At 47.6% G+C, this 26,867-nt stretch overlaps 2 protein-coding genes across 7 annotated transcripts in view; both read left to right on the top strand.

Moving 5' to 3' along the window:
* Nucleotides 1–8,912, top strand: part of KAZN (kazrin, periplakin interacting protein) — a 745,023-nt gene extending 736,111 nt beyond the window's left edge. For all 6 annotated transcript variants that reach the window (XM_034753335.1, XM_034753338.1, XM_034753336.1 and 3 more), the window contains 2 exons: nt 3,086–3,218; nt 6,270–8,912. In XM_034753335.1, the coding sequence (XP_034609226.1) occupies nt 3,086–3,218; nt 6,270–6,434 (298 nt within the window). In that variant the 3' untranslated portion in view covers nt 6,435–8,912. The remainder of the gene's footprint in view (nt 1–3,085; nt 3,219–6,269) is intronic.
* A 10,631-nt stretch (nt 8,913–19,543) lies between these two features.
* TMEM51 (transmembrane protein 51) overlaps nt 19,544–26,867 on the top strand; it is a 36,674-nt gene continuing 29,350 nt past the window's right edge. The window contains exon 1 of the mRNA XM_034753302.1: nt 19,544–19,691. The gene's annotated coding sequence lies outside the window, so the exon portion shown is untranslated. The remainder of the gene's footprint in view (nt 19,692–26,867) is intronic.

The following is a 26,867-nucleotide window of genomic DNA, read 5'->3' on the forward strand; positions in this document are numbered from 1 at the left end:
CTCTAGAATCTTTCTGCTCATTCTCACGCCGCCCTGTGACTTTACCAGGAGCTTTGCAGATCCCTTAGCACAGTGCTTGCAACCTAAACAGTCCAGTTAGTATCAGGCTGTTAATCGCCTCTTTTTGCTGACTTTTACAAACAACTTTGTATAACAGGCTGAGTTGGACTTCTGTTACCTTGGGCAAGGTAGAGTAGCGGCATGTGCACCACAGCTCTGCATGGCGTATGCGCCATTCATTCATTGCCTGGCCCTTCTGTCCACGCAAGCAGGATTTATGCAAAGTATCCAGTTGAGAGCTGAGAGGGGGAATTCTCCTGCAAATTTCCAGCGCAGGCAGTGAGATTTCAAGCTTCTGCAGGCCCAACTATACAGATGGCTCTGGTTAGTTGGCTCGCCCGAAACAGATGGTTCACAGTGCAAATATTGTGCTTTTGTTTGCACACACATACACACACCCCCAAAGAGCCCAGGCAAATTGGGAGCCCTGGAGCTTCTGAGCTGTCAATATTGTACTAGCAATTAGATGTGTTGACAGCAGAAGGCGTTGCGCTGGGGATGGCAGCATTGTGCATTGCAGAACCCATCCACTAGAAAGCGATATTTCTGCCTGCCCTGATTACTGCTCTGTTACTGTCACGCAGCCAGAACGGCAAAGGCACAGCCCACTCTCCTGGCATCACAACCAGCTGTCCAAAGGATGGCTCATGGCACTGCTAATGAGAGGGGAAGGATTTCACTGCTAGGTCAGCTGTTCAAATGGCGGGAGAAACTTTAAAGATGCTACCATCTTACTGGGTCTTTGGAGACCTATATAGAATAAGTTGGGGAGTTTCAGTCCATTGTCCCAACTGGTAGAAGAGGCAGAGAGGTCAGGGCCGGAATGTGTCTGGAAAATGTCCCCATCCTCGTTTCCAGAGATGGTCCCTTCAGCTCAGGATAGAGGGGCAGTGAGAGGAAGTTTACTCTGCCTTTCTCCAGGCTATACCTGTTCAGGGGTGAAGCAGGATATGAGATGATCAGAGATGATGAGGTGCCTGAGGGGAACCTCACAGAGGGGGAGCCAGGAGGCAGCATCCCGAATCCATTTCTCCCATTAGAGGAATCCCGAGTTGTCAGCAATGGTTTCTCCCTCCTGCAGGGAGGGAATAAGACCAGCATAGCAGCCAGTGGGCTAGAGCTAATAATGGGCCGGCAGCAGGAGGAGGAGGAGGAGACGGAAAGGCTGGTGAGACAAGAGTCACTTCCCAAGTAGTTGTGTAAAATCAAAGCAAGTGCATTGACAGTGGGGAGGCTGAACGACCCTGGCCCCACGGTGTCTGAGAATGGAGCCTAGCCCACTGCTGGCCACAGGAGATCGGCTTGTGAGATCAAATGACACTTGTGAAGAAAAGGGGAATGTCCATGAAAGCACAAAAGTGAGGCAGGTGCAGGGACTGACGACCCTGTGTCCCTCGAGCGAGCGCAGCAGCAGCAAAAAGATTTCCGTGTGCCGCTGTGTCACCACCACCTAACACTGCAGAGCGAGAAGAAAACATGGCTGCCGGGGACTGTGGCACTGGGAGGGAATGGCTGCTGGGAAGTAGAAAGCCAGGGTGTCGATTGATGGGAAGGCAAATTGAAAGCGACTGGATGACAGCAAGGAGCAGGTTACACAAACTCTGAGCAATGGAGAGGACTGGACTATGTCACGACACAGATGGGATAGGGGCCTGTTATGTCTTCCTCCCTGCACCCTGTAAAATCTCGCTTTCGCAAATGCACCCTCATCTATGTCCGGCTGGAAAGCCCAGAGTGCTGTTCATTGCCTGAAGTTCATTATTTTGGGAAGCAGGAATTTGCTGATCCGAGTCAGAGCACAAATGGAGCTGACCTCTTCTGAAGCTTCTGGGGACGTGGAGCCAGGTTTTTGTTCATCTCATGATAGACACAGGGGGGCCAGGTGGAAAGTTTGGCTCTGAATCTGGCCTTTCACAAGTACTGGGTTTGTTGAAGTTTTGTTTTGGGCCTGACTCTGGCGGACAATGTTGGTTCATGGGACTTTGGCCAGTCACCAGTACCTGACGCTTGAGAGGAAGGCAAAAATGCCATACACTTGGCCAAATACGCACCTCTACACATAGAGAAGGGGGGAAAAATTCTTTCTTGATCCCTGCGGCCATCACAATACACTGTGCAGAATGAGATCACATTAGTCCTGCCCTAGCATCAGGGCCAGCTCTAGTTTTTTTGCTGCCTAAGCAAAAAACAAACAAACAGGCGGCCGGACTGCTGAAGCAAAAAAAACACGGCGGCCTCAGGGAGTGCGTGGAGGGCGGTCAAGGCGGCTCGTACGGGGATGAAGTGCAGCGCCCGCCCGCTCCCTCCGCCTGTGGGCAGCCAGGCGCTGCAGCCCGCTCGCAGCCAGGCGAGAGGGGCTCACCCTTCCGGCCTTGGGGTGCCTCTCCCGGCCAGGCAGGCAGAGCCCCCAGGGGCTGCAGGAGGTGCTGGCTCAGCCACTCCTTTAAAGGTGGCTCGGCTGGGCCAGGCTCAGAGCAGCGCAGGAGGCAGAGGCCAGTGCAGGCGGCAGGGAGTGGCGCGTCCCGGGGAGCCCGGCGGCACAGTGAGCAGCAGGGATCGCTAGTTCCTGCCCCCCAGGCCAGGGTCCGTGCCCCTGCAGGGCTGGGCTGGGACTACCGGAATGCGGGGAGCCGGCTGGGGGCTCCGGAGCTGCAGACCGGGCTGCCAAAGCAAAAAAAAAAAAAAAAAAAGAACCACGGCAGGGCGACCGGAACGTGCTGCCCTAAGATTGGCCGGAATGCCGCCTTTTACTGTGTGCCGCCCCAGGCACGTGCTTTCTCGTCTGGTGCCTGGAGCCGGCCTTGCCTAGCATGTATGTTACAATTGAGCCTCAATTATTGGCTGTCTTGGATGCATGTTATAACTGGTCATCGGACGAACCAGTCCTTTTAAAAAATCCAGCCACCACTTGTTCGATTTGGTGGGTTTTCCCCCCCCAACCTGGAAGGGTTTGGGAACGTGGCTCTTTCGTTTACTGACCCCACATTCAAAACTGCTGTGAGATGAGTGCCTGTTCATTGCTCAGCCCTACAGGTGTTCTAGAGAGCGACCGATATGGAACGTCAACTCTCCTCAAACAGGGTTCGCTCAGGCGCTCCTCCAGCGCTACCAGGCAGAGCAAGGAGGAGGGGAACAGCTTAAAGTGCAAAGCAAGCAGGGTAAGTCTGGTCACGTTTTTATAGTGGAGGCTGGCGGGGAGGCAAATATGACACTCCGGCCCGAACTGGTTACTAAACACGATTGAAAAATCTGGGCCTGAGCTGTTTTGAAAAGATGACTTGATTACTGCTTATTCTGGATCAGATCCCCTTTCCCTGCTGTTCTCCCTTTGAAGTTCTATCTCTTCACTTTTATGGTCCTATCAGTACAGCCTATGGCGGTTCATATAGAGACCCATGAAAAACTGGGCAGGCAGGAGAACTCTAGATTGCCCTAGTAAACCCCTCTGCATTTTCCCCTCACTGATGCTAATAACAGTTATCAACCAGTGCGAGTAAGGGCATTAAGCAGCATAATGCAAGATGGGTGACTATAAATCATATTCTTTAAGGTAATTAAATTGCCCTGAAAAGCCCAGGGAAAGTTGGCATTTTTAAGCCTGGAATTTATGTGATGAGTAGCTCAATAACAAACCAATTATAACTTGCATAGGCTGGGCCATTTAATCACCAAGTCCAAATGACTCTCTTCTCCCCGCTGGAAATGACTGATTTTCTGCTTGGAATTGTCATTTCATCTCCATGATAATTGGGGATGTAGATACTCAGAAGAGGCATGTGTGAGCTAATGAAATAATTAATTGCATTCATTTAAAAAATAGCGCTCGCTCTCTCTCTCTCTCTCTCTCTCTCTCTATATATATATATATCTTAGAAACACTCTAAAATAGTCTTAGAAATATTTAGAAATACTCTTATACACATAGGTGTTGGGCCAGCAGTCTAAGGCAGTGCAGTTCATTGGCTCCAAAGAGTCAAAGCTTTCTCCAGAGATCTCAAGGGAGCACTGGATCAGCCCTTTTGTAGGGTTAGTATCTTATGTTGCTTTCTAGCGCCCCTTGCTGGCCAGTATTGTGAACTCCATTTACTGGCAATGTGCCATGCCACGCCAGATGGCTAGAAGGCAGGGCCAGCCTGAAACAAGGGCTGGAATCTCAGCTGATCCCAAACTGAAATCTCGCCATTGATTTTAATGGTGCTGTACTGATTAACACCCGTGGAGGAACTGGCCCTGGGTTTTTAGGGTTAAAGGGGAAACAATGGGGGACTTCAGGACAGACTCTGAAACCATCCCCCCACAACTTCTTCCTTAGGAACAACAGATAGAGAACGCAGAGTCCCTGATGGAAGCTGCAGGGTGGTTGTTTGGAAGTATGGAGCAGATGCAAACTAGACAAACGTACTTCAAGCCATAATGTGAGGCTTTATCACCAGAGAAGCCATTTTTTAAAGTGTGGGTGGAATCTCCTCTGAAAAGTAACTGTAAAAATGCCACCCTGGAACTTCCCTGCTTCTTATAGTTCAGTGACTCGGGGTTAGATTCACCCAGTTTATAAGCACAAAATAATAATAAATTCCTAACCATCAGCCCTGAAAACGGAAGACCTAATTCTGCTACCTTTACTCACGCCTCATTCTGTGGGTAGTTTGACTGGAAGTACCCCGAGTCCAAGTGGCAGAATCGGGCCCCTCAGCGAGGGAGCTGACAATCAAGCTGTGCACTGATATGACTGGCAATGAGGAATCTGCCGACAGAACTTAGTTAAAAATTCTATTGAGGACACCTGAGCCAGAATAGATCCAGCTTGTTCTCCTGCAGCTGTATTGGCTAGGCAACGCTAAGCAATAGGGACTTGTTTTAGTCAGTAAGACAGACTCGGGGAACCAGATCTGTGGCGTAAAGATGAGCCAGATTTAATCACTTTTCTGCTTATTACTACACTTTTTTAAAAAAATACCTTTTTCTTACTTAATACAAATGCAGCCCTGCTGACTTCACTCGAACAAACATGCTTGTCTCCTCTTAGAACAGCCAGTCCAGCTATTGGTGAGCGAGTCGGATTTGGTATTGCCTCGGGAATCAACAGGTGTCAGTGCCATTCTGATTACAGAATCGTTATTAACGCTATGGGTGCAAGAGGCAGAACGAACAGGGTTGGACGCTCCAGACCGGCTGGTGTAAATCAGCGTCACTCTGTTGGCTCCAGCGGAGCTATACTAACTTACCCCTGAGGGCAAGATCCTTGTCTGGTGTATGTCTACACTGCAATTAAAAACCCAGGGCTGCCCCGTGCCAGGTGACTGAGGCTCATGGGGTTCAAGCTCAGGGGCTGTTTAACTGCAGTGTAGACATTTGGGCTCAGGCTGGAGCCCAAGCTCTGGGACCCTCCCCATTTGCAGTGTCCCATAGCCCGAGCACCAGTCTACGCTGCTATTAAATACTCCTTAGACTGAGCTCCTCAGTAGACATACCCTCAGAGTCCAGATTGAGTTTCCAGTGCTGGCAATGAGAGAAACAAACCTTTGCTTTGTATACTGAGCAAATTTGGATCTGGAAGCTCTTGTGATATGGAACTCTGCGGCAATGACATCTTTACAATCCTACTTCTGACTGTAAGTGGATTTTAAAGGAGCTTTGGGTCAGTTCTTGATTAAGCAGATCTGGTGCCCCCTTCCCTCCATGACAATATCCTGCATCCTGTCTCTTTCTCCCCAAGACAATAGAATCGTAGGACTGGAAGGGACCTCGAGAGGTCTCTAGTCCAGTCCCCTGCACTCCTGGCAGGACTAAGTATTATCTAGACCGGGGTCGGCAACCTTTCAGAAGTGGGGTGCTGAGTCTTCATTTAGTCACTCTAATTTAAGGTTTCGCATGCCAGTAATACATTGTAACGTTTTTAGAAGGTCTCTTTCTATAAGTCTATAATATATAACTAAACTATTGTTGTATGTAAAGTAAATAAGGTATTTAAAATGTTTAAGAAGCTTCATTTAAAATTAAATTAAAATGCAGAGCCCCCCGGACCGGTGGCCAGGACCCGGGCAGTGTGAGTGCCACTGAAAATCAGTTCGTGTGCCGCCTTTGGCACGCGTGCCATGGGTTGCCTACCCCTGATCTAGACCATCTCTGACGTGTTTTTCTAACCTGCTCTTAAAAATCTCCATACGATGATGGAGATTATCCTTACGTTCCTCTGATTTCATTTGCAGCTTCCCCTGGGGAAAATTGGAAGGGGATTCAGCGGAAAAGACACTGATTTCCATGACGACTATGGATCGCTCAAAAACGAAGAGTGCTGTGAGGATATGAAGCTAAGTAGGCCAGAGCAGTGCCGCCTGGAACGCTTTGGCAGCCTGGAAGTCACCAATGTGTAATGAATTGGATTGTTCAAGCAAGACAGGACTCACTGAAATCAATGGTGACATTGTGGCCAGCAAATGGGAAAGAAATCTGAAGAGAATGACTGAAACGCAGACTTCTTTGGTTGTACATATTGTAGCCGTTGCTAGAGGAAACTCTGTTCAAACCTAACACAGTGGCGTGTCTTTGTTTAAAGTGTCTGTATTGTGTTAATGCCGAGGGACCCAGATAAATCCAGTACTGATTCCCTATAGTCAAAGATTTCCAGCAAGCATTCCAGAAAATTTTCAGAAATGAACTTGGGCCCTCAGTGAAACGATAGCAATGCTCAGCCAATGACCTGACTGATCCATTCTTCTCTCTGGGTGGGTCCCCCACAAATACAAAACGCACTTATGGGATGACTGTGGCGACCCGGGATTGCCAGCTTGAATGGGGCAGGAAAGACCAGCCCCAGTGAGATTGCTTCCAGTTGTCATGACCCAACATCAGCCCATCAGGTTTGTCTATTGCTTTGATGTCGCACTGGGGAGGAAGGATAAAAAGAGAGAGGAAACAGGAGGAGGAGGAGAAATTAGGTGAATGAAAATCAACACGTGCTTTGGAACAGGGTGGAGAGACTGGAAAGGTCTGGCCCTTTGGGGCACCCTCAGTGCTGTCACTAACCCTCATTTTGCAAAGTGGTGAACACCCACTGGGAGCGCTGCAGGAGATCAGTGGGAAGTGAGGCAGTGAAATGCCTCCCATTCAGAACCTCGAAGGATCAGGCCCTTTCATTGTTCTCCAGGGCATAGATCCCATGGTGAGCCGTGCTTTAGAACTACCATGGATAGACAGTAATGTCAGGCAGGGGCAGTACTTCCTCATCTGAAGTCACTTCAGCATTGTGCAGCAAGAGATCAAAAACCTGACTCACCTCTCAGCTTCTGGGGCACTCACAGCTTCCAAAATTGACAGATAGGAGCAGCCCTACTCTTTCAGCCTGCAGTCTCGTGATTTCACCAACATGGGCAAGCTTTCAGTGCCTGGGTGGGAAGTGCCTGCTGCTACCAGAAGCGATGCTGGCGATTCCGTAGGTGACATTCTTCCCTGTGAGTCAGCCCTGAGCCAGTGCCCCAGCACGGCGTTAAGGAGCATATGCTGTTGGAGATGTCCTTGCTCCGATTAAAAATGTGGATAGATGAGCTCCTGCCCCATTGAAGAGCTCAGAATGCTTTTTACCAAGCTAAGCAGAGTATTGGTCCTGATATCTTGGCCAAATTCAAACCTTGGTACATACATTCTGCCTAGCTTCTTATGATAGTTCCCTTCCCTCCCTACGAATGATTGTTTAGCGTGTCTGGCATAGGCTGGGTGCTGTCTTCCTCCCCAGAGGTGGATGCATTTCAGCCGTGGCTGCGCCATCTATTTGCTGCAGTCTGTAAAGTACTTTGGGGACTTTCTGGCTGTATTATTATTGGTATGGTCTTACTGTGGTACAATTATTGCTATACATTCCTGGGCACACAGGATGCTTTCGTTTATTTATTAGACGTTATGGGAGCTCATCGGGGCTCTGGGTTCTAAGTAAATATTTTCTTTTGGTGAAACATATTGTCAGGCAGGCAGCTGTTGGGTTTGTTTTAGGCATAAAGGCCTTGCTCCAGCTCTGCCAGTTCCCACCATCTGAGGACCTGGCCCAGTACAGTCAAGTGGCTCACTAAGGGATCCACAAAGAGGAAAGATCAATTTGACACTTTTAAGGCTGCAGAGTAGATGTCAGACAAGCCCTTTGGAAAACTGAGATGAAGAGATGCCCTGGGACTGCAAGGTTCATTAGCATGAATGGCAAAAAATGAAAGGCAGGGGGGGAAAAGATCAAGCAAGCAGCATATGAAACTCAAATCTCTGTCTGGAGGAGAACATCACTTACAACACGTATTTTCTGCTCCCTCTTTTCCTCTCTCTCATTTTTCTTTTCCTTTCAGGTATTGAGTGGGACAAACAAGTATTTAGAAAAAGGAAATTTAAATATACTGGGCTAAATTCTGATCTCACTTACAGACAGGTAGCTCCACAGTCCTGGGTGCCCAGCATCTCTGAAAATTAGGTAACTTAGATGCCTGAATATGGATTTAGGAGCAATCAGCTAGCATGCTAGAGGCTGCATCTGCTAGGCGCATATGCGTCTAACTCCCATTGAATCAACGAGAGTTAGTTAGGTTCCTACCTGCATCCTTAGGCACCAAAACAGCTTTAAAAATCTGGCCCATAGGCCCTAATTCAGCCTGGTATTTGAGCATGTGACTAACTTCAAGCATGTGAGCAATCCCATTGATTTCAATGGGCCCACTTGTGTGCTTAAAGTTAGGTACCCGCTTAAGTACTTAGATTTTAAGTGGCACATAAATCTTGTGTGTGTTCTCTGCACAGGGGTGAATTTCACATTCAGGCAAGGCCGCCCAGAGGCGGGGGGGCAAGTGGGGCAATTTGCCCTGGGCCCTGCAGGGGCCCCGCGAGCCCTGGCCGAGAATCCCTACTCACCCGGCGGCGGTCCGGGTCTTCGGTGGCACTTTGGCGGCGAGTCCTTCAGTGCTGCCGAAGACGTGGAGCGAGTGAAGGACCCACCGCCGCCGCAGACTCGGAGCGCCGCCCGGTGAGTCCAAGCGCCGCAGCGGGTGGCGCCTTTTTTTATGTCCGCTCCCCCGCTTTGCCCCAGGCCCCCTGAACCCTCTGGGCGGTCCTGCATTCAGGGCCCAATCCTGCAGCTGCTGCATGGGCGTAATGTCTGCAGAAAGCACATTTGAGTTGATCCAAAGCTCCTGGAAGTCAATGGAAAGACCCACATTCTCAGCTGTCTTTGCATCAGATTCCCACACAATTCCTTACCTAAGGGCCTGATCTAAAGCTTCTTAAAACCAATGTGAGTTTTTCCATTGACATTAGTGGGTTTCGGATCAGGCCCTTACATTTTAGTTAGATCTAAGACTTACTGAATTCTCTAGGAAAATCGGTTGTCCAAATGCCAGCTTTGCATCAATGAGCTCCACTGACAACTGAAAGCGACTATTCAGTGGGCGCTAAGATACCGTTTACTGTTTCTCTAGGAAAGGAACCGTGACGTGTGTATCGTGTGAAAGCTATTTCAGTATCATTGGTTTATTCAGTTATTAAATACCTTGTTTTAATAACCACTGGAACTGTGCTGAAACAGAGATAGGGCAAATGTTTCTAACCAATTTCCTCCACAGAAGTGTAACCTCAAAAACCACTTCACCTACTGAGTAACATACTATCCTCTATTCTAGAACAGTGGCATCAAATGTCACTTTGAATGGCCCTTTTCTTTACTGGTTGAGAGCTCACCTGGGAATCATTTCCTTGGTTAGCAGCAAAGTGTTTATCATCACATATTTGAATCCAGGAGCCCCAAAGAGAGACAAACCTGCTATGGGCAAGGCCAACAGTGCAACTGAGTCAAAGACTTAAACATACATCAACCATGGGGACTGTAGTATAGATGTAGGAGGAAAGGAGCTATTTAGATGTCATGCAAATGAATCCGGATATATCAGGCAGTTGTAGTGCACCAGAGAGGAGGCAAGAAGAGGGAACATAGGAAAGGCTCCATAAGGACAACAGGCCAGATTCTGCCCTCTGATATGTGCATGCGAGTCCCATTGGTTTAAGGAAAGCGTTGAAGGGAGGAGAAAGTCACCGCCAACGGGCAGCAGAGAGACAAGCAAGGAGAAGCAAATCTGTTTCGAAAGGCAGAGTTGACAGAGGCGAGAGAAAACAAACGGTCTGGGTATGGATAAATCAATCCCATGTACATACAGGAATCATGCCACCTGCCTCTGAAATGCGGACACCTCTATGGTGAAAGGAACGGGTGTTTAACAGGAGAATATGACACCACTGAGTAGGAGAGGAAATGCGAAAGTATTGACATAACTATATGCAGGGACAGAGCATGTAATCACCACACAGGAATTTGGCAAGGAAATTCTACTTAACATTCTGGTAGACACTTCTGTTATTTCATGTCTGCTACAGGCTGCATCTCGTGGTTTTATTTTTCATCGGTACAGCCTACTTTTCTTTCACTGTTACAGAAGTGATACCAAGGTCAGTTCTTAACATTCCCTTCTAATCGTTACAGAGCTGACTTGCCCTCAGCCCACTGTCTCTAAAACATCCAGCCTTGGATGATATTCAGTTTTACAGAATGGGAACCCGACGGGAAACAGAGCACAAGGAGCTTATTTATGTACATAAAACTCCACTCTTGTTGCCAACCTTTAGAGTGCCACTTGGAATTTGCTAAGCATTAATCACACATTTGGAAAGATACCCAGTTAAAAATGGAACCGGGAAGAATCTGAAGTATTAATTAAGCAGCGTCTCCTGAATGTTTTCAGTCTGACATTTAATGGTCACATTTTTGACAGAGTAAATAACAATTTAAATACATAAGATCACAAAACCAGTAACATTAATGTAAACATATAAAGTGTATGTTGTGTCTTCCTCTAGTGGCTAATCCACATAGAACATATAACAGCCTACTATTGCTGCCAGCTACTGGAGTTACCCCTGTAGATCAAGTAGGCTTGATATGACAGCCTTCACAAATATTACATAAGTGATTAGGAGAGGAAATGTGGAAGAACTGATGTAGCTATATGCAGGGAGGTAAATCGAGGTCTGGGTCTTAATACTGGGAGTTCTGAGTAGAGCTGTGGGAGGATGGAAGTTCCACTTTGTGAAGAATTTTGAGATCTCTAAATTTAGCTTTATTCCAAACAGAAACAAAAACTGAAAATTCTGAATTTTTCTGTTATGGAAAATTCCAGGGGAAAATAGTTTCAGGTCAATCAAAATACTTCATTTTGACAGATGGAAATGTTTCCCTTCCATTTTGACTTTTATAGATTTTTGACTATTATATAATAAAATGCAAAATAAAAAAAATCTAAACAAAGTAATTTCAAAACAAAAGTTTAAACCTTTCATTCCAAAAAAAGTCAAACCCAGAAATTACGACATTGTCAGAACTATTTTCCCTGTTTTCTCCCTAAACAAAATTCCAGAAGAATTGACCCAATTTCCCAAAATGTTTCAATTTTGATGGAACTGCATAGTCTTAAAGAATATGGTTCCATCAAAGTTTCTCTGACCAGCTCTAGTTCTGAGTTCAGATCCTGGGGTTGACGTGTTTGAAAAATAGTTGTAGAACAGGTGGAGAAAGGCTTGCTTAACCAGACTGGACTTCCAAAGTGCTGTGCATGGAGGCTTTCGTACCCCCACTCCAAGAAGACATCCGCATGACCAATGCTCAAGATAAAAAAAAATTTGCTCATACCAAACATCCTTAAGTGATTTCCCCAGTCTGAGGGCTGCCATCTTGAAATCATAACATAACATAACACAACCACCCAGAGTGGAGAAACAAGGAGTGGGGTATAGTCCTGCAATTCCTGCAGTCCTTAACTCATGAAGTGCTCCCATTGAAGCTGGCCTTACAGAGGGTTATTTGCATGTACACATGCAAATAAAGCCCTTAATTTGGATGGGCATGGTGGACCTTCACCAAATCAACAGAGGGAGTGTTGCCTGCTCTGTCTTTCTGCCGAAAATATTACCTGCCGATTCATGCTAAGAGTAATTTAAGGCATTATCCCTGGGAACCAGCCCCTGAAATTGGACATGACCCAGATCCACCAGTGAGTCAGAGGCCACCTGGTGCAGGGCTGATGGCTCATGGTTACATGCTGGGTTGGGCTGGGCTTGTCTCAATTGGGAAGAAGATTAAGAACTGGGAGTGGGATGAAGGCAAGAGCCCATAGCTCCAGGTAGACGAATTTGTCTAGGTGACCCTGTGGAACACACACTGAGCTATTTTCACCTCTATTGGGGAGAGGTAGAGGAGATGTAATTTGGGTTTCATATTCACAGGAAACTTCTGTCTGACTTTTAAGGCCTTAGGTAACAAATAAAACTGAGTTCCAAAGGACAAGCAGCAGGCACGTCTTGTCTGAGGAGACTACAGATCTTCTTCACCCCCCCAGCAAGAAAAGATGCAATGAAAACTCAGCCCCAGCAGATTCTGGATCCTTAGATATAATTTGTGAGCCTGTTGGAGTCCGTGGAATTTCAATGGAGTTAGGATTGAGGCCCTTAATATCTAACAGCTGTACGATGCCACTAAATCAAATCCTTAATAACTGCAGAAGGATAGATGGCCGAAACTCTCTGGAAGAAAGCACTACCACTAGACACAGGGAAACGTGACAACAAGAGTTGCCATGCATTTTAGTGTACATAGAGACATCCTGATTGTATAGTGCCATGTGAGTTAAGATCCAGCCCTCCCTGCAGGAACGGCAGTCAGGTGCGGCAAGCACCTGCAAATGTGGAAGCCCCGATTAATGGACACGTGCCAGCCAAGGGGAGGTAAAACCGGACACACAGTCATAATCACTGCAGAGCGTGCCAAGTTGGTCAGCGTGAGGTAGACACTTGCTGCTCGACTCTTAGACAGATCCAACTGGTCCGTCTGTTCTGCTGGGTTGCCTGCCAGTCACAAGCTGGAACAGTTTAGGGGCAATGCTTCTCATTTGGGCTTTGTATTGTACTGCAGATGAGTCATAGATAAACGGCACCAGAACTGTGCATGGAAATTCCCCCGCCGCCATTCCAATTAACTTTGAACAAGCCACAACACTGTGTTGTGCTACTATAGAAAAATTGCAGCTATGACTTTGTCTAATGGCATCATAATCACATAAGGCATGTGTTTATGCGACAGTGGGATCTGGTAGGTTTGTCCCTGGGTCTCTACGTGTCCAAAGGATATACACCTTGCAAACCACAGGAACACGTAGCCATAAGGCTGTTGCATTAGCTGCACAAAGTTAGTAGAGGTAAATTCCAAAGGAGTCATGTTAAACTAGCCACCAACTAGAGAGTGCCCATAGAGACAGATGAGTACAGTGGAAGCATTAGGGAAAAAAAGCAAATTGCAATTGTTTGAAGGGGCTAAAGTGTTCAGACAACGCTCTAAGTAAATGCAAAATTGCATTTGCAGCAACGTCAACGAATGCTGTAAGTTTTGCTAGTTCAGTAAAAAGAAGATGATACTAACGAGAAAAGAAACAGAGAAAATATTGTCCCATATATTAGGGCTGTTGTTTCAGGGTGAGACCTCTTTAAGGAAGTCAGGCATAGCCCTATGGCTCCCACCTGTCACTGACTAGCTGAATCTCAAGTGGGGAGATAAGAGCAACAAGCAGCTTACTTGGGGGCTGGGAGGGAGCGGTATGTAGGGGATTGCCGGAGAGTCTGGATCAGGGAAAGTACCAGAAAGGGGCTTGTTACACTAGGTAGGGGACAGACCTGGCTAGTGACACCTGCTCGCTCAGTAGAAGCAGCCTTCTGAGGCAGTAGGTCTTCGGGGGGCCAGGCAGCAGGACCCGTTTACCTAGCTGATTGATATTGGACTGTATTTGAACAATAAATACAACTCTAGGAAAAGGGATGGAAATACTGATAATGGTGGAAATTCCTTTGTTGCAACTGGCTGGTAAGTTGGCCTGTGGGCTTACATGAGTGTGGAGAAACCAAGGCAGAGGCAGGGTCTGATGCTGAGTTTGGGGAGACCCTGTTACAGCTATCTAATGCCTATTAAGATAATGTTCCATATATTACCAAAATGGATTGGTCCATATGAAATCTCCAACCTAATAAGGAGCTAAGTTTAAATAAACTTTAATAGTAATAAAATGCAAGTTTTTTAAATGCATGAATATCAATGTCATAGATAATGGTGGCATGGGGGCTAGATCCTCACCCTGTGTAGATTGTAATAGCTCCATCTGAAGAGCTGGCATATGCCTTTTATCCAATACAGCTAGAGTCACTTACTGTGACCTCCCTTTGGTATGTATTATTTTGTTATAGTGGGTACCATCCTGGGTCACTGTCCTGGGCAAAGGCCTGGGAGTCAGGGGAGCTGTGTTCTGTTCTTAATGCTTCCGCTGACTCACTGTGTGATGCTAGGCAAGTTATGTAACCGCTCTGTGCCTCAACTTTCACACCTGAAAAATGGGTATAACAATGCTTGTTTCTTTTTTTTTTTAATACATATGCAGTATTGTTGTAGCCGTGTCAGTCCCAGGATATTAGAGAGACAAGATTGGTGAGGCAAGCTTGTCTCTCTCACCAAGTTGGTCCAGTAAAAGATATTACCTCGCCTACCTTGTCTCTAAAAAAAGCAACAGAGGGTCCTGTGGCACCTTTAAGACTAACAGAAGTATTGGGAGCATAAGCTTTCGTGGGTAAGAACCTCACTTCTTCGTGGGTAAGAACCTCACTTCTTCAGATGGCATCTGAAGAAGTGAGGTTCTTACCCACGAAAGCTTATGCTCCCAATACTTCTGTTAGTCTTAAAGGTGCCACAGGACCCTCTGTTGCTTTTTACAGATTCAGACTAACACGGCTACCCCTCTGATACCTTGTCTCTCTCTTTTTTAAAGTGCTTTGAGATCTACAGATGAAAAAAACTGCATAAAAGCTAAATATTATTCCTTTAAAACTAGAGATGAGTCTGATCTAGAATTCCGGATGGACGGAGGTTGGATCAGGATTTGTTCTTCTATTCAGACTTGTCTCGATACAACTCCAATCTTGGGGAATGTACTGATCTGTATTAGAGCTAGGCCTTGCACTTCAATTTTGCCTTTAAAATCATTCTGGCTTTCCCTGGTTTAGTTGCTCATAGGGGTACTACACACTGAATGTTCTTGCTGGATGTCTGCTAGATAAATAAAATATTCCTACATGTCAGAAGCAAAATAACATGAAATTTCATACCTAATTTTGCTAAATAAGCTAGTGGGGGTTGTTTGGGTGCTCACTAGGAGATATCTTAAAAGGGCTTGATTTTGTGGAAGTGCTGAGAAGTTAACCTCTGAATATCAGGTTCTTTTAAGATGTCTTGAATTGGACACCCAAAAATTGAGGCACCTGAAATCACTATTCAGTTCTGAATTAACTTCCATGTTTGCTGTAACTGTTCTTATCAGCACTGCAAGCTCTTCTGTGAGGTTGTATTCAGCATAATGTATTCTGGTCTTTTACATACGTTCTAGTCGCTGTCAATGGGAAACAACAGCAGAAATGAAGTAAACTGTGTCTGAATTTCTCGACCATTCAAATAATTTTCCACTGATTGATCAAAACTGCACATCTGGTGAAATGAGTGAGAATACATCTAAGCAATTTCATCGCTTCCTCTCAGTACAATTCCTCCCTTATCTGATACAGTAACTATTTCTGTAGCCCTAGTGACGGAGATGCATATGGCTCTCTGTCTCTGCTGAAAACTCTTGTTCCATGAAGTGGTGCCGTCACATTGAATTCCTTAATAAGAGTAGTTGTTAGTAGGAACCCCAGACTAGATGGGCTAGTGGCAGCATTTTCAGCACCATGTTGCTGAGACATCTACAGAACAGAATTAGATGATGATAGTCACTGATGAAGGTCAAGACACCATCTACCATCCACCCAAGGGCCCCCAGTGTTTCTAACACCAGGGGAACTGAACTATGTTAGAAACAGTTTTCAAAATGCCCACAGTGTAGACAGGGTTCCAGAGGCCGCTCAGGGCAAATCAGCAATCCTGTCTGACACCGACCATGGGGGAGAAAGATGTGATGGGGAGCACCAGCGGCAAGGACAGCTCCAGGAAAATCATGAATCCACTAGCACACAAACCTGCTTAGGGTTGAACACCACAATCCTTGGCTTTGACATGGTTGTTGAGCTACTCAGAACTGACTACTGCAGATTGTGGCTAAGGAGTTACTTCCTTCTTCCCTCATGCCCTTTAGTCAGACTGTCTGCTCATTTCCAGAATTTCACCCAGAGGGTATTTTTATCAGAATCTACACAGGAAAGAATTACTTCATCCACCGCTAATATGCAACCACTTCTGGGCTGGAACATAGCAGCAGTTTAACAGTGCATGACAACACTATACATTAGTTTAGGACAGGAGGTGAAGAATACCGGATCCAGATGAAACTGTATAAGGGGAATTTAGGGCGGAGAAAGTAACTTCAGAGGCAGTGTTGTCTAGTGTTTAGAGGAGGGAACTGGAGTCAGGCAGCCTGGGTTCAAATCCTATCTTCCCTATATGTGGAACTCCTTGCCAGAGGATGCTGTGAAGACCAAGACTATAACAGGGTTCAAAAAAGAACTAGATAAGTTCATGGAGGATAGGTCCATCAATGGCTATTAGCCAGGGTGGGCTGGGATGCAAAACCATGCTCTGAAGTGTCCCCAGTCTCTGTTTGCCAGAAGTTGGGAATGGGCGACAGGGGATGGATCACTTGATGATTACCTATTCTGTTCATTCCCTCTGAAGCACCTGGCATTGGCCCAGAAGACAGAATACTGGGCTAGATGGACCATTCGTCTGACCCAGTATGGCTGTTCTTACGTACAAGCAAGTTTGGGAAAAAGGCAGCATTTTTAAACATAGGTTTCAAAGTAGAGGTGCCATAAAAATCCTATTAGCTGTATCTATAGCCCTAGTTAGAGATAAGCCGATTCATGAAAAGATTATTGTTTGATCTTCAAAGCCTTTGGTGGAGAAAGGGAACAAAATCAGATTTTCTGGTTGCCCTTTGCTTCTGTTTTATGAGGCTGCACCTGCTACATTATTCAGAAAAGCTGCCCGAAGGAATACACCACAAATCCAGAGGAAAAGAGGAAGGCGAGCGATTAACTCTCCAGCATCAGCCCTGCCACACTCACGGGATCAAGATGACTTAGTTCATTTTTACACCAAAGTTGCTTTCCAGCCAACGAGTAAATGGGATATTTATTTGCATTCTCCCCAGTGCCATGTTCACAATACAGAGCAACAGATGTAATTACTGACAACCAAAGCAAAAGCCTGTGCGTAGGGCTCTTGACCTACTAAAAGATGATAAGCCTGAAAATACTGTGGTAAACAGAGATTAAAACAAAACTGAGCGCTCCTGTAGAGGAGAAGGCTGATTGCCAACCCAGAGACTCCACAGCTCTGGTTTCTTTTTTGTTCTTAGGGCCCGATCCAAAGGCCACTGCAGTCAATCTACGTCGTTCCACTGACTTCAGATTGACCTTGGATCAGGCCCTTAGCGCGCCACAGCAAATGGAAAACTGAAAGTCAAAACACTGAGTTATAGTGAACATGTGGCATTTGATATCTGATGTTTGTTAATGGATACAGGCTTTGGAGCAGGGACTGCGTCTACTCTGGCTTTGTGCCCCACTTATGAAATGGGGCCCCAATCCTGGTAGGGGCCTTGGAGCACAACTGTAATATAAACAGTATGTACCACTACTACTATTAGACACCAGTACCGTTCCAAAAGATCGCAAGGCGCTTTAGAAATTTCACTAGCTGCTAGTGCAAAAGGGTGGGACAGATGATACCATTCCCACCATCTGTCAGAAGGCAGGGACAATGTGGATTATCTGCAATATGGCCTATTTTTCAATTGAGAGAAGTGGATATCCTAAGTCAGGGGTAGCCAACCTGAGCCTGAGAAGGAGACAGAATTTACCAATGTACGTTGCCAAAGAGCCACAGTAATACGTCAGCAGCCTCGCATCAGCTCCCCCTCCCTCCTCCTCTCCCAGTGCCTCCCACCCACTGGCAGCCCTCCCCAGATAAAATAGAATATCAGGATTGGAAGGGATGTCAGGAGGTCATCTAGTCCAATCCCCTGCTCAAAGCAGGACTAATCCCCAGACAGATTTTTGCCCCAGATTCCCTAAATGGCCCCCCTCAAGGATTGAACTCACAACACTAGGTTTAGCAGGCCAATGCTCAAACCACTCAGCTATCCCTCTCTCTGTTTTGTGGCGTGCAGGAGGCTTCACCAGGCTGAGCCCCCTGGATGACCGGGATGCTGAAACTGGTCTAGTGGGAAGGGTTGGGCCTGACAATGATTCACCCCATTTAGGTTGGGGTCAGGGTCAGGTCAGGTTTTAAAATTAGGCCCAAGCAGATCTATAATTGGCAATACTGAAATAAGTAAGAATAACTGTGTTGATCTGGCTCTTGAACACCTGCCACCAAGGCAGGCCTGCCAATGGGGGGGTGGGGAGGGCAAAGGGGGCAATTGCCCAGGGGCCCAGGCAATTTAAAGGGCCCGGAGGCTCCCGCCTGCTGCCATCAGCAGTGCAGCGCAGCTAAGGCAGACTTCCTGCCCGCCCTCACTCCCGGAAGCCGCCAGAATGGCCCTACGGCCTGAGCTCCGAGCGCCAACTCTGCAGATCCCATTGGCTGAAAGGTGTGGCCAATGGGAGCTGTGGGGGCGGTGCCTGTGGCAGCAGCACATAGAGACCCTCTGGGCCCCCAACCTAGGAGCCGCTGCCAGAGGAGTGTGCCGGTCGCTTTCAGGAGCTGACCGAGGTAAGTGCTGACCCCTTCCTGCACCCCAGCCCCCTTCCCCAGCCTAGAGTCCACACCCAAGCTCCCTGCCCCACGGAGAGGGGATAGAGTGAGCAGGGGTGGGGCCTCAGAGAATGGGAGGGACAGGGGCATGGCCTCAGGGGTGGGGCACAGGTCTTTGGCTTTGAGCAATTAGACAGTTGGCAACCCTACCGGGTGGGCATGCAGAAGCCCTGGCCATGCTCGAAGAGCGCGCCCAGCAGCACTGCCCAAATGTCAGGCAGACCGTGTCTGTGGCTTGTGGGTGCCTGGGGACCCACTGACTGTTCTGCCCTGGGGCTGGGAATTGCTGCCAGCGGGCCTGCCAGAGGGGGTGGCACTTCAGTAGTGGGTCCCAGACTCCCAGTGAAAGGAGAGGTGCTATGGGGATGTCAGGTAACACCCCTGTCCCACGGGAAGCAGCTGTGGGAACATCAGAACCCAGCTCCCGCACTCAGAGCCCAGGCCTGGCTAGGGAGGCTGTAGGCACCAGCAAGGGCCACCTGGATCTCAGTCTGGGGACATCCCGGGGGCCGGCCCCGAGCCCACCCACTGGCTAGGGCGGTTCCGGGCTTGGCCGGCCGCCTGCACACGCCTCTCATGGCCGTGTCGGGAGGCTCTAGGACCCGGGCGCGGCGTCCAGGGGGCGTGGAGCGGCCGCGGGGAGGGCGCTGCTGGAGCCGCCCGGTTGCTGGTCGCTTCCTGCTGCCGCCCTGCCATGGAGAGGAGGAGGAGGCGGCGGCGGCGCGGAGCAGCGCTTGGGGAGGGCCGTCGGGCATGGAGCGGCCCCTGGGGCGCGCAGGTGAGTGGGGCCCGGGCAGGACGCACTCCCCGGAGCCCGGTAACTTCCCTCGCGGACTTCGCTCCCCGTTGCCGGGGGAGGGAGCCGAGTCCGTCCCAGTCTGGCGCCTCCCGGGGGAAGCTGTGCCCTGACCTGGGGGCGCCTGGAGCCCAACCTCCGCGGGGCGCCCCGGCTCCAGGCAGGCTCCGAGCGCTCCCCAGTGGCGGCGCCTCCCCTGCCCGGTGCGCTCGGATCGCAGGGGGGCTGGACCCGCTCCCGGGCGCAGCCCCGCCAGCCAGGGGACTCCCCCGCTCCGGTGCGCCCTGGTGTCCCGTGGACGGGCTGTGCCACGGCCCGGCCCCGGATTCCCACGTCCTGCCCCTGGAGAAACCCGGCGTTTCTCCTGCGCGGCTCCCTCTTGTCCGCGCTTCCCGGACGGACTCGTTCCTCCGCCTTCGCCCGGAGTAACTCGCTCTCTTTCTCCTGCTGTAACACTTGGCCCCGGAGGCTGGGAGCAGGATCCCTGCCGCACCGGGCTGTCCCGGCGGGCTTCGGCTTTGCATCAAAGGTGCTGGGTGGGATCCCAGCGTTCCTCCGAGTGGCTGTTCCGCAGGGCACTTGTAGACTTTCCTGGCAGCGATGCCACTTAAGCAGGTTGTCTCGGATTTGAACCGAGAGCTTCCATAACAGGGCGGGCCGAACAGCTCCTTGAACTAGAAATGATTTGCACTGCGATCACTTTATTTCGTTAGCCAGAACTTGTCCTCCAAGCCCCCTATGAGCCCGGAGTGGCCAAACTGACTGACCTGCCGAGCCCCATATGATAATTTTCAGAAGTTGGAGAGCCGGGTGCAACTGCCAGGGCTCGGGGTTTCTGCCCTGTGGCAGGGTGGTGTGGCTAGGGAGCTGCCGACTGAAGCCCTGAGCCCCAGCAGGTGCCTCCATTACCCCTTTCCCCGCTGGGCAGAAGCCCTGTGCCCTATCAGCCTGCTGCAGGGCAGAAGCCATGAATCATCCGTCCCCGTCGCCCCAGTCTGGTAGGTGGAGAATGGGGGGACATGAAGGGCTCCCTGAGACACACTTGTGGCTCGCAAGCTGCAGTTTGGCCACCCCTGCTATAATCGGTGTTGCGGTTTGCCCGTTGGAAACAGCAGGACTTGAATGCCTTATTAATGGGAGTTCTCGTGATCAGTGGGTTTCACTGTAGGTATCCTTTTCAGGTACCTCTGCCGTATGAGAAAGGGTAGCCTTCTGTTTGAGGGATTCAGCAGGGACTCTGGAATCTGGATTCAGTTGCCTGTTCTGCCACCGACTCCCTGTGTGACCTCAGGCAAATCACTTAATCTCTCTGTGCTGCCTCCATTCCCCACCTGTAAATGGAGATAGGACGTTTTTTCTCCCACCATTTATCTTGTCTGTAAGCTGTTTGGGGGCAAGGACTGTTTGTTACAGTACATAACACGATGGGGCCGCTATCCTGTTTTGCGTTTCTAGGTGTTACTGCAATACAAACAATAATACCTAAGGGCTAGGGTAGTAATTGCTATAGTATCTGGGTGTCAAGAGGGTATGAGAGGATTATTTCACCGCTGATATGATGGAGAACTACAAAGATGACTTGGGCATGTATATTACAACCTAGACGACTGTCCTGTCAATAAAGTTGCTCCCCCGCCCCTGAGCTGTATGTAATTCATTATCCAATCATTGCTTGGGTAGTTGATAATTCCGTGCAGTTTTATTAGTACTCTTTGTGGGCATGTGATGAGCACAGTTGAATTAGGCTAGAGAGAAAACTTGCCAGGGTGAAATGATGCAGAATATTAGGGAATTCTAGATGCTCATTAACTACTGAGGTGACCCTCGGGGGTACTTTCTGTATGCTACCTTGCAAGTATTATGGGGGAAAGATTGGAGTGGTTCCTTAACTTGAACAAGTTGGCATTGCTATCTCATATGAGAAGATTGTGTGCCTAAGAATAGATTTATATCTAATATTTCCCAAGCTGGTGTTTTCAGCATCTCTAGTGTGTGTTAATTCACCTGGTTATAGTGGAGTGGTTAATCAAAGAAGAAAATTTGCCTTACCAGCTAGCCAGGTTTCAGAGCTGAGAACAGAACTTCCAGCAAAAATACTGAGGAGGGATTAAACCGTGTAATTGATTTATAGTGAACATACCCCCCTTCTGTAGGTGGGCAGGGGTTGGGGGCGGGCGGGGGGAGGTTGGAGTTTACTGAGATGAGGGATAGTAGAAAAGTTGCTGGGTAAAACATCTTTTTTGTATTAAAAGGGAAGAGAGACATCTGGGACCAGTTTGGAGCCAGGAGTCTGAAAGCTTCCTAGCTACGCTACTTGGCTTTTCCCAGTCTGATCCAGACCCTATCCACTGGCACTGGTGTAGGCTTCTGTGAATCATGTTGTTTGTCTCACTCATGAATAGTGGAAGCCAGGGCATATCTGCACTGCCCCGTTGTTTGGACTACCGGGGAGTGAATAGCAGTGTGCACCAAAGTACTCTGCTAAAAGTTCCCTGTGTGAATGCTGCAGGCACAAGCCAAAAAGTCCTTAATTCACATTAACCCTCTTCAAACAAGATAACATTAATGAGAAATAGGAACTTTTTAGTTCTCGTCCATGGTGTCCACACAAGCGTAGCTCTTTGGTGTGCACTGTTATTCACACCCCAGTGGTCCAAACTGCAGGGCAGTATAGACATGCCCTGAGTCTTATGACCACGCTAGCAGATCTGCTCTTTACAGAGATTCTTTTCACATGTGTAACTGCAACTTTCATAGCCCTAATATTGCCTTCTAACTTTCTCTTGTTAAAAATTAATAACAACCACCTGGGAGCAAATAAAGTCCAGTTTAAAGTTAGCCCCACTCATGCCCAAAGACAAAGAAGGAGCAACTGAAAATCCAAGAAGTTTAAAATACTCAATTTAAATACAGTATAAATAGAAAACTAGTCTCCTAAAATAGAGAGATGGAAACTGGTTTTACAACTCTTGTGAAAAACCTGTTTTTTGAGCAACTGAGCATGTCAACTAAAGCAATCTTAGTACCATCTGGTGTTAGTATAGTGAGCTATAACTTCATAATGGTTCATTCTATCTTACTAGCTGATGGCCTGTCGTCTAACCGGGTATATCAATAAATTATATGGGGCTTATGGTTATTCTGCACGTCGGGTCATATTTCAGCATTCCAGCATGTCTGTGTGCTAGTACCTTTCCAAAGCGTGTCAGAATGAAGAATCATTCTTAGTTTATATTTATTGTTAGAAAATTAAATGGTGACCTTCCTTCTCCATTGTCTTGTGCTTTGTGTATTTCCTCACACCAGTGCAAAGGGGATGTGAACACTTCCTGATCAGTTGTGTTCAGTGCCCGTTTGGCACTGATCTAAATGATGACACACAGTGCAAGGCAGTGGAGAGTTGGGCCTCTGGCTTTCTCTCAAGGGACCTTGTTCTGCATATGCTTAAGCACGTGACTGACTGTGAATGTGCTTGTGAACTTTTGCAGCAGTAGGGGCTAGAAGGAAAAAGTGGAACTGAGGTAGTCAGCAGAAATCTCCACTTGTCCCAGGCCAATTTGATTCAGTCTGTGGCTTTGCTTAAGGGAACTTGCACACCGAAATATTGTGGGAGAACGAAACAAAAGGACTTCTGCCACTTGGTGTATTGTAATAGAAAGAAACCCAATTTTGTACTGGGGTAAGGAGCCTAAGTCTAATTTTCAGAAGTGAATTAGGCACATATGTTTTATGAAGGTATATAGGGTTTGGGCTCTTAAGTCACTTAGGGGCTTTTAAAAATGTTATTCCAGGTCTTTATTAGAAGCAAACCAGCTAACAGTTTTTTATAAGAACTGCTAGAAATGTTTCTACAATTTAAAATAATCTAACTAAAGTAGCTGTTTTTAAAACCTATTAGGAACCCCCTGTTGCGGAGTCGCTGGGCAATGCTCTGGAACTATTCCATACGAAGCCAGTCAGGACTCGAGGGGGAGCCTCCTCTCTCTAGCAGACTGTCTCCAGGGCAAGAAGCTTACACAGCTTTGACCTTCCTGGGTCTGACCTCGGAGCATTCAGCATCCCCTTCTCACACCGTGCGCTTCCCACAGCGAGTCTGCACAGGTGGGGCTCCTGGGGAAGCCAGAGGGCCCTGCACCCCACCTCCACAGTCAGACGTGACTCTCAGCCAGCCAGTAAAACAGAAGGTTTATTAGACGACAGGAACACAGTCCAAAACAGAGCTTGTAGGTACAGAAACAAGACCCCTAAGTCACGTCCATCTTGGGGGCAGGGAGGCCAGACTCAGGGTCTGGGCCCTACTCCATTTCCCCAGCCAGCTCCAAACTGAAACTCTCCAGCCCCTCCTCTGGCCTTTTGTCTCTTTCCTGGGCCAGGAGGTCACCTGATCTTTGTTCTCCAACACCTTCAGTTGGCACCTTTGCAGGGGAGGGGCCCAGGAGACAGGGTGTCGGCCATTCTCTGTGCAGACAGCATCACACTGGCCCTCCCAGGCTGTGCAACAATCACACGCCCTTATCCTACCATCTAGATACTTAAGAAATGCATAGGGGAAACGGAGGCACCCACACAGTATTCAGAGAAAACATTATGAACATTCCCACTTTGTCACACCCCCTGAAACCCAAACATTGCTGTACTAACAACCTGTTAGTGAAGTTGACTTTATTACCCAAGGGATGCAAAAAGCAAACAGAGAATAAGTAATAACACAAAACTTCTAATAATGTAAGATGGTATTAATAACACAGGTGAATGTTTTAAGATGACAGTAATGCTAATACAATTGGTAGTAGAAATAAAAGCAAGCTTATTTCGTTCTAACAGTTCTTTTGGCAGGAGTGTGCGAGTCATGCGTGACAACATCCTAAAAGACTTTACTATGCAGTTTGGTTAGAATATTGTACATTCTAGTCCAATTTTTTTCAAAACGATCTTATCTTCAGCTGTAGCAGTGACAAATTCTGTCTGTTACAGTATTTAGAGACGAGACAAGCCATTCCTTCCATTTGCTTTGAAAGTAAATGTGTTCCAGCGTACCGTCTCTCTACACTTGAACCTGCCTTGCCATCACTTAGATTCAAAAGCCTTCAGTCTTTGCCTCTTATGTCCTTTCGGTATAGAATTGAATTGTCTTAAAGTCAGACATTAACCGTTTTTCATCTCTTTCCTCTTATCATGTATTTCCCATTCCCTTTGCCCCTAGATATATTAGAGACAAAGGCATTTGTTATGAGTAGATCATGCATGGGGGGGATAGAGAATTGGAAAATGCATGTTATGAATAGTTGATGCAAGTGGTCATTTGAACAAATTACAGGAGCACACAGGACCAGCTGGTATGTACAGGGTTAATTTACTATTAGATGAATTAGAGGGGTCAAGTAGATGGTTCAACAGTCTCCCAAGGGATGTGATGGAAGCCCCATTGCTTGAGTCACTTAACTATAAATCATTTGAGAATGTATTGTAGGGGCCTGGGCGGGACACGCTCCCCAGGGCCATTCACCCTGCCTGGCGCCTCCCGGGGGAAGCTGTGCCCTGACCTTGGGGGCACCTGGAGCCCTCCCTCTGCGGGGCGCCCCGGTTCCAGGCAGGCTCCAAGAAGAAGGAAAGAAAAAATGAGTTCAATATATTATTTGCATCTTGTAGGTACTTGTAAAATAATACATTGCCCGAACAGTATTTGGCCAACTATACAGAGCTGATCCAATAGCCATAGAAAAGGCTATGAGTAAATTATTCGGAATAGCAGTGAAATTCATCCAGTGATTCCCTGACCACTGTTCCACTGTAACTGTTCAATGCATCTCTCTTGCTTTTGTTATTTCCCTCCTTTTCTTGCTTCCTTTTCCTGTAATAGGCCCTGGTCTATTTTTCCCCCTGTGTTGTCTTCAGTTTCTGTCTCTTTCCTTTTCCTCTCCCCTACACCTACGTTCCACCACTTCTGTTAAAATTTCTTTTCCTTTCTCTCACCCTCCCCTCCCCCAATTCTTGTACTTCCCTTTTCTAACTTATCCTGTCAGGCTCGTGCTTTCCTGCCACCTCTCCCCCACCCTCCGAACCCATCCAGGGACCCACCTGTAGGACTTGGAAACTTTACCAGGCACTTTCTCAGGCTAGAATTTCTCAGGTCTTTTACCCAAAGCAGATGATAACTTTCCTCAGTCGGGGATGTAACTCCAAATTTTGTGCCACTGAGCAAGGAATGAGTGAACTCATGCTGTGATTCAAGCAGATTTATAGTTCTGTGGCAATGCATCTTATTAGTTGCAACATGCTGTTAGTAGCTGGCCACCCTTGTCTCATGCAGTGACTTTTGGGCACAGTCGTGGTAGGCGACTCCCTTTTTCAAAGCATTCTTTTGCCAGCGCTCTGATGAAGAACATGGGGTCAGGAGTGGTGACAGATGGGAGCTTCCTAGCAGTGTGAGTGTTTGAATGTTACTCTCAATACCTGATTTAATTTTAGCTGCTTTGTTTGAAAAATATTTAGTGTGCATAAAAAAAAGATGCAAAACCACATCTGATGTACAGAGGCTGTATTTATTCGGAAGCTAGGGGAATTGGCCTGGGAAACAAGGAAGGGCGGTGAACTGGCAATTTTAATGTTTTGCAGAATATAGGAAGTAGGCTTCTACTGGGAGGAGGAGATTGCAAGTGGAGATAGTGTCTAAAATTCTGAAGGGTACTGAAGGAAAATTACTTGGGAGACAGGGCCAAGAGGAACATGGGGGTGCTGGGATTTGATCCAGTCAGTCCTTTTAAGAAGAATGACTTTGGACCTTATTTATCTTGTTTTACTTTAGCTGGAAAGGGTAAAAAAAAGACTTCGGAAGTGATGTAATACAACAGGAATCATCAAAATGCAGGAGGGAAGTGGCAGGGCTTTGAAAGATGACAAAAGTGCAGTTGAATTAACAGAAGGGGGGGGAAGACTAGGAGTGAGAAGGCACCATAAGAACGGCCATACTGGGTCAGACCAACGGTCCATCTAGCCCAGTGTCCTATCTTCCAACAGTGGCCAATGCCAGGTGCCCCAGAGGGAATGAACAGAACAGGGAATCATCAAGTGATCCATTCCCTGGGGACACCATCCCTGCCCATCCTGGCTAATAGCCATTGATAGATAAATTCATGGAAGATAGTCTAGTTCTTTTTT

The sequence above is a fragment of the Trachemys scripta genome, chromosome 19 (assembly GCF_013100865.1).
Source record: "Trachemys scripta elegans isolate TJP31775 chromosome 19, CAS_Tse_1.0, whole genome shotgun sequence".
NCBI classification, from domain to species: domain Eukaryota; kingdom Metazoa; phylum Chordata; order Testudines; family Emydidae; genus Trachemys; species Trachemys scripta.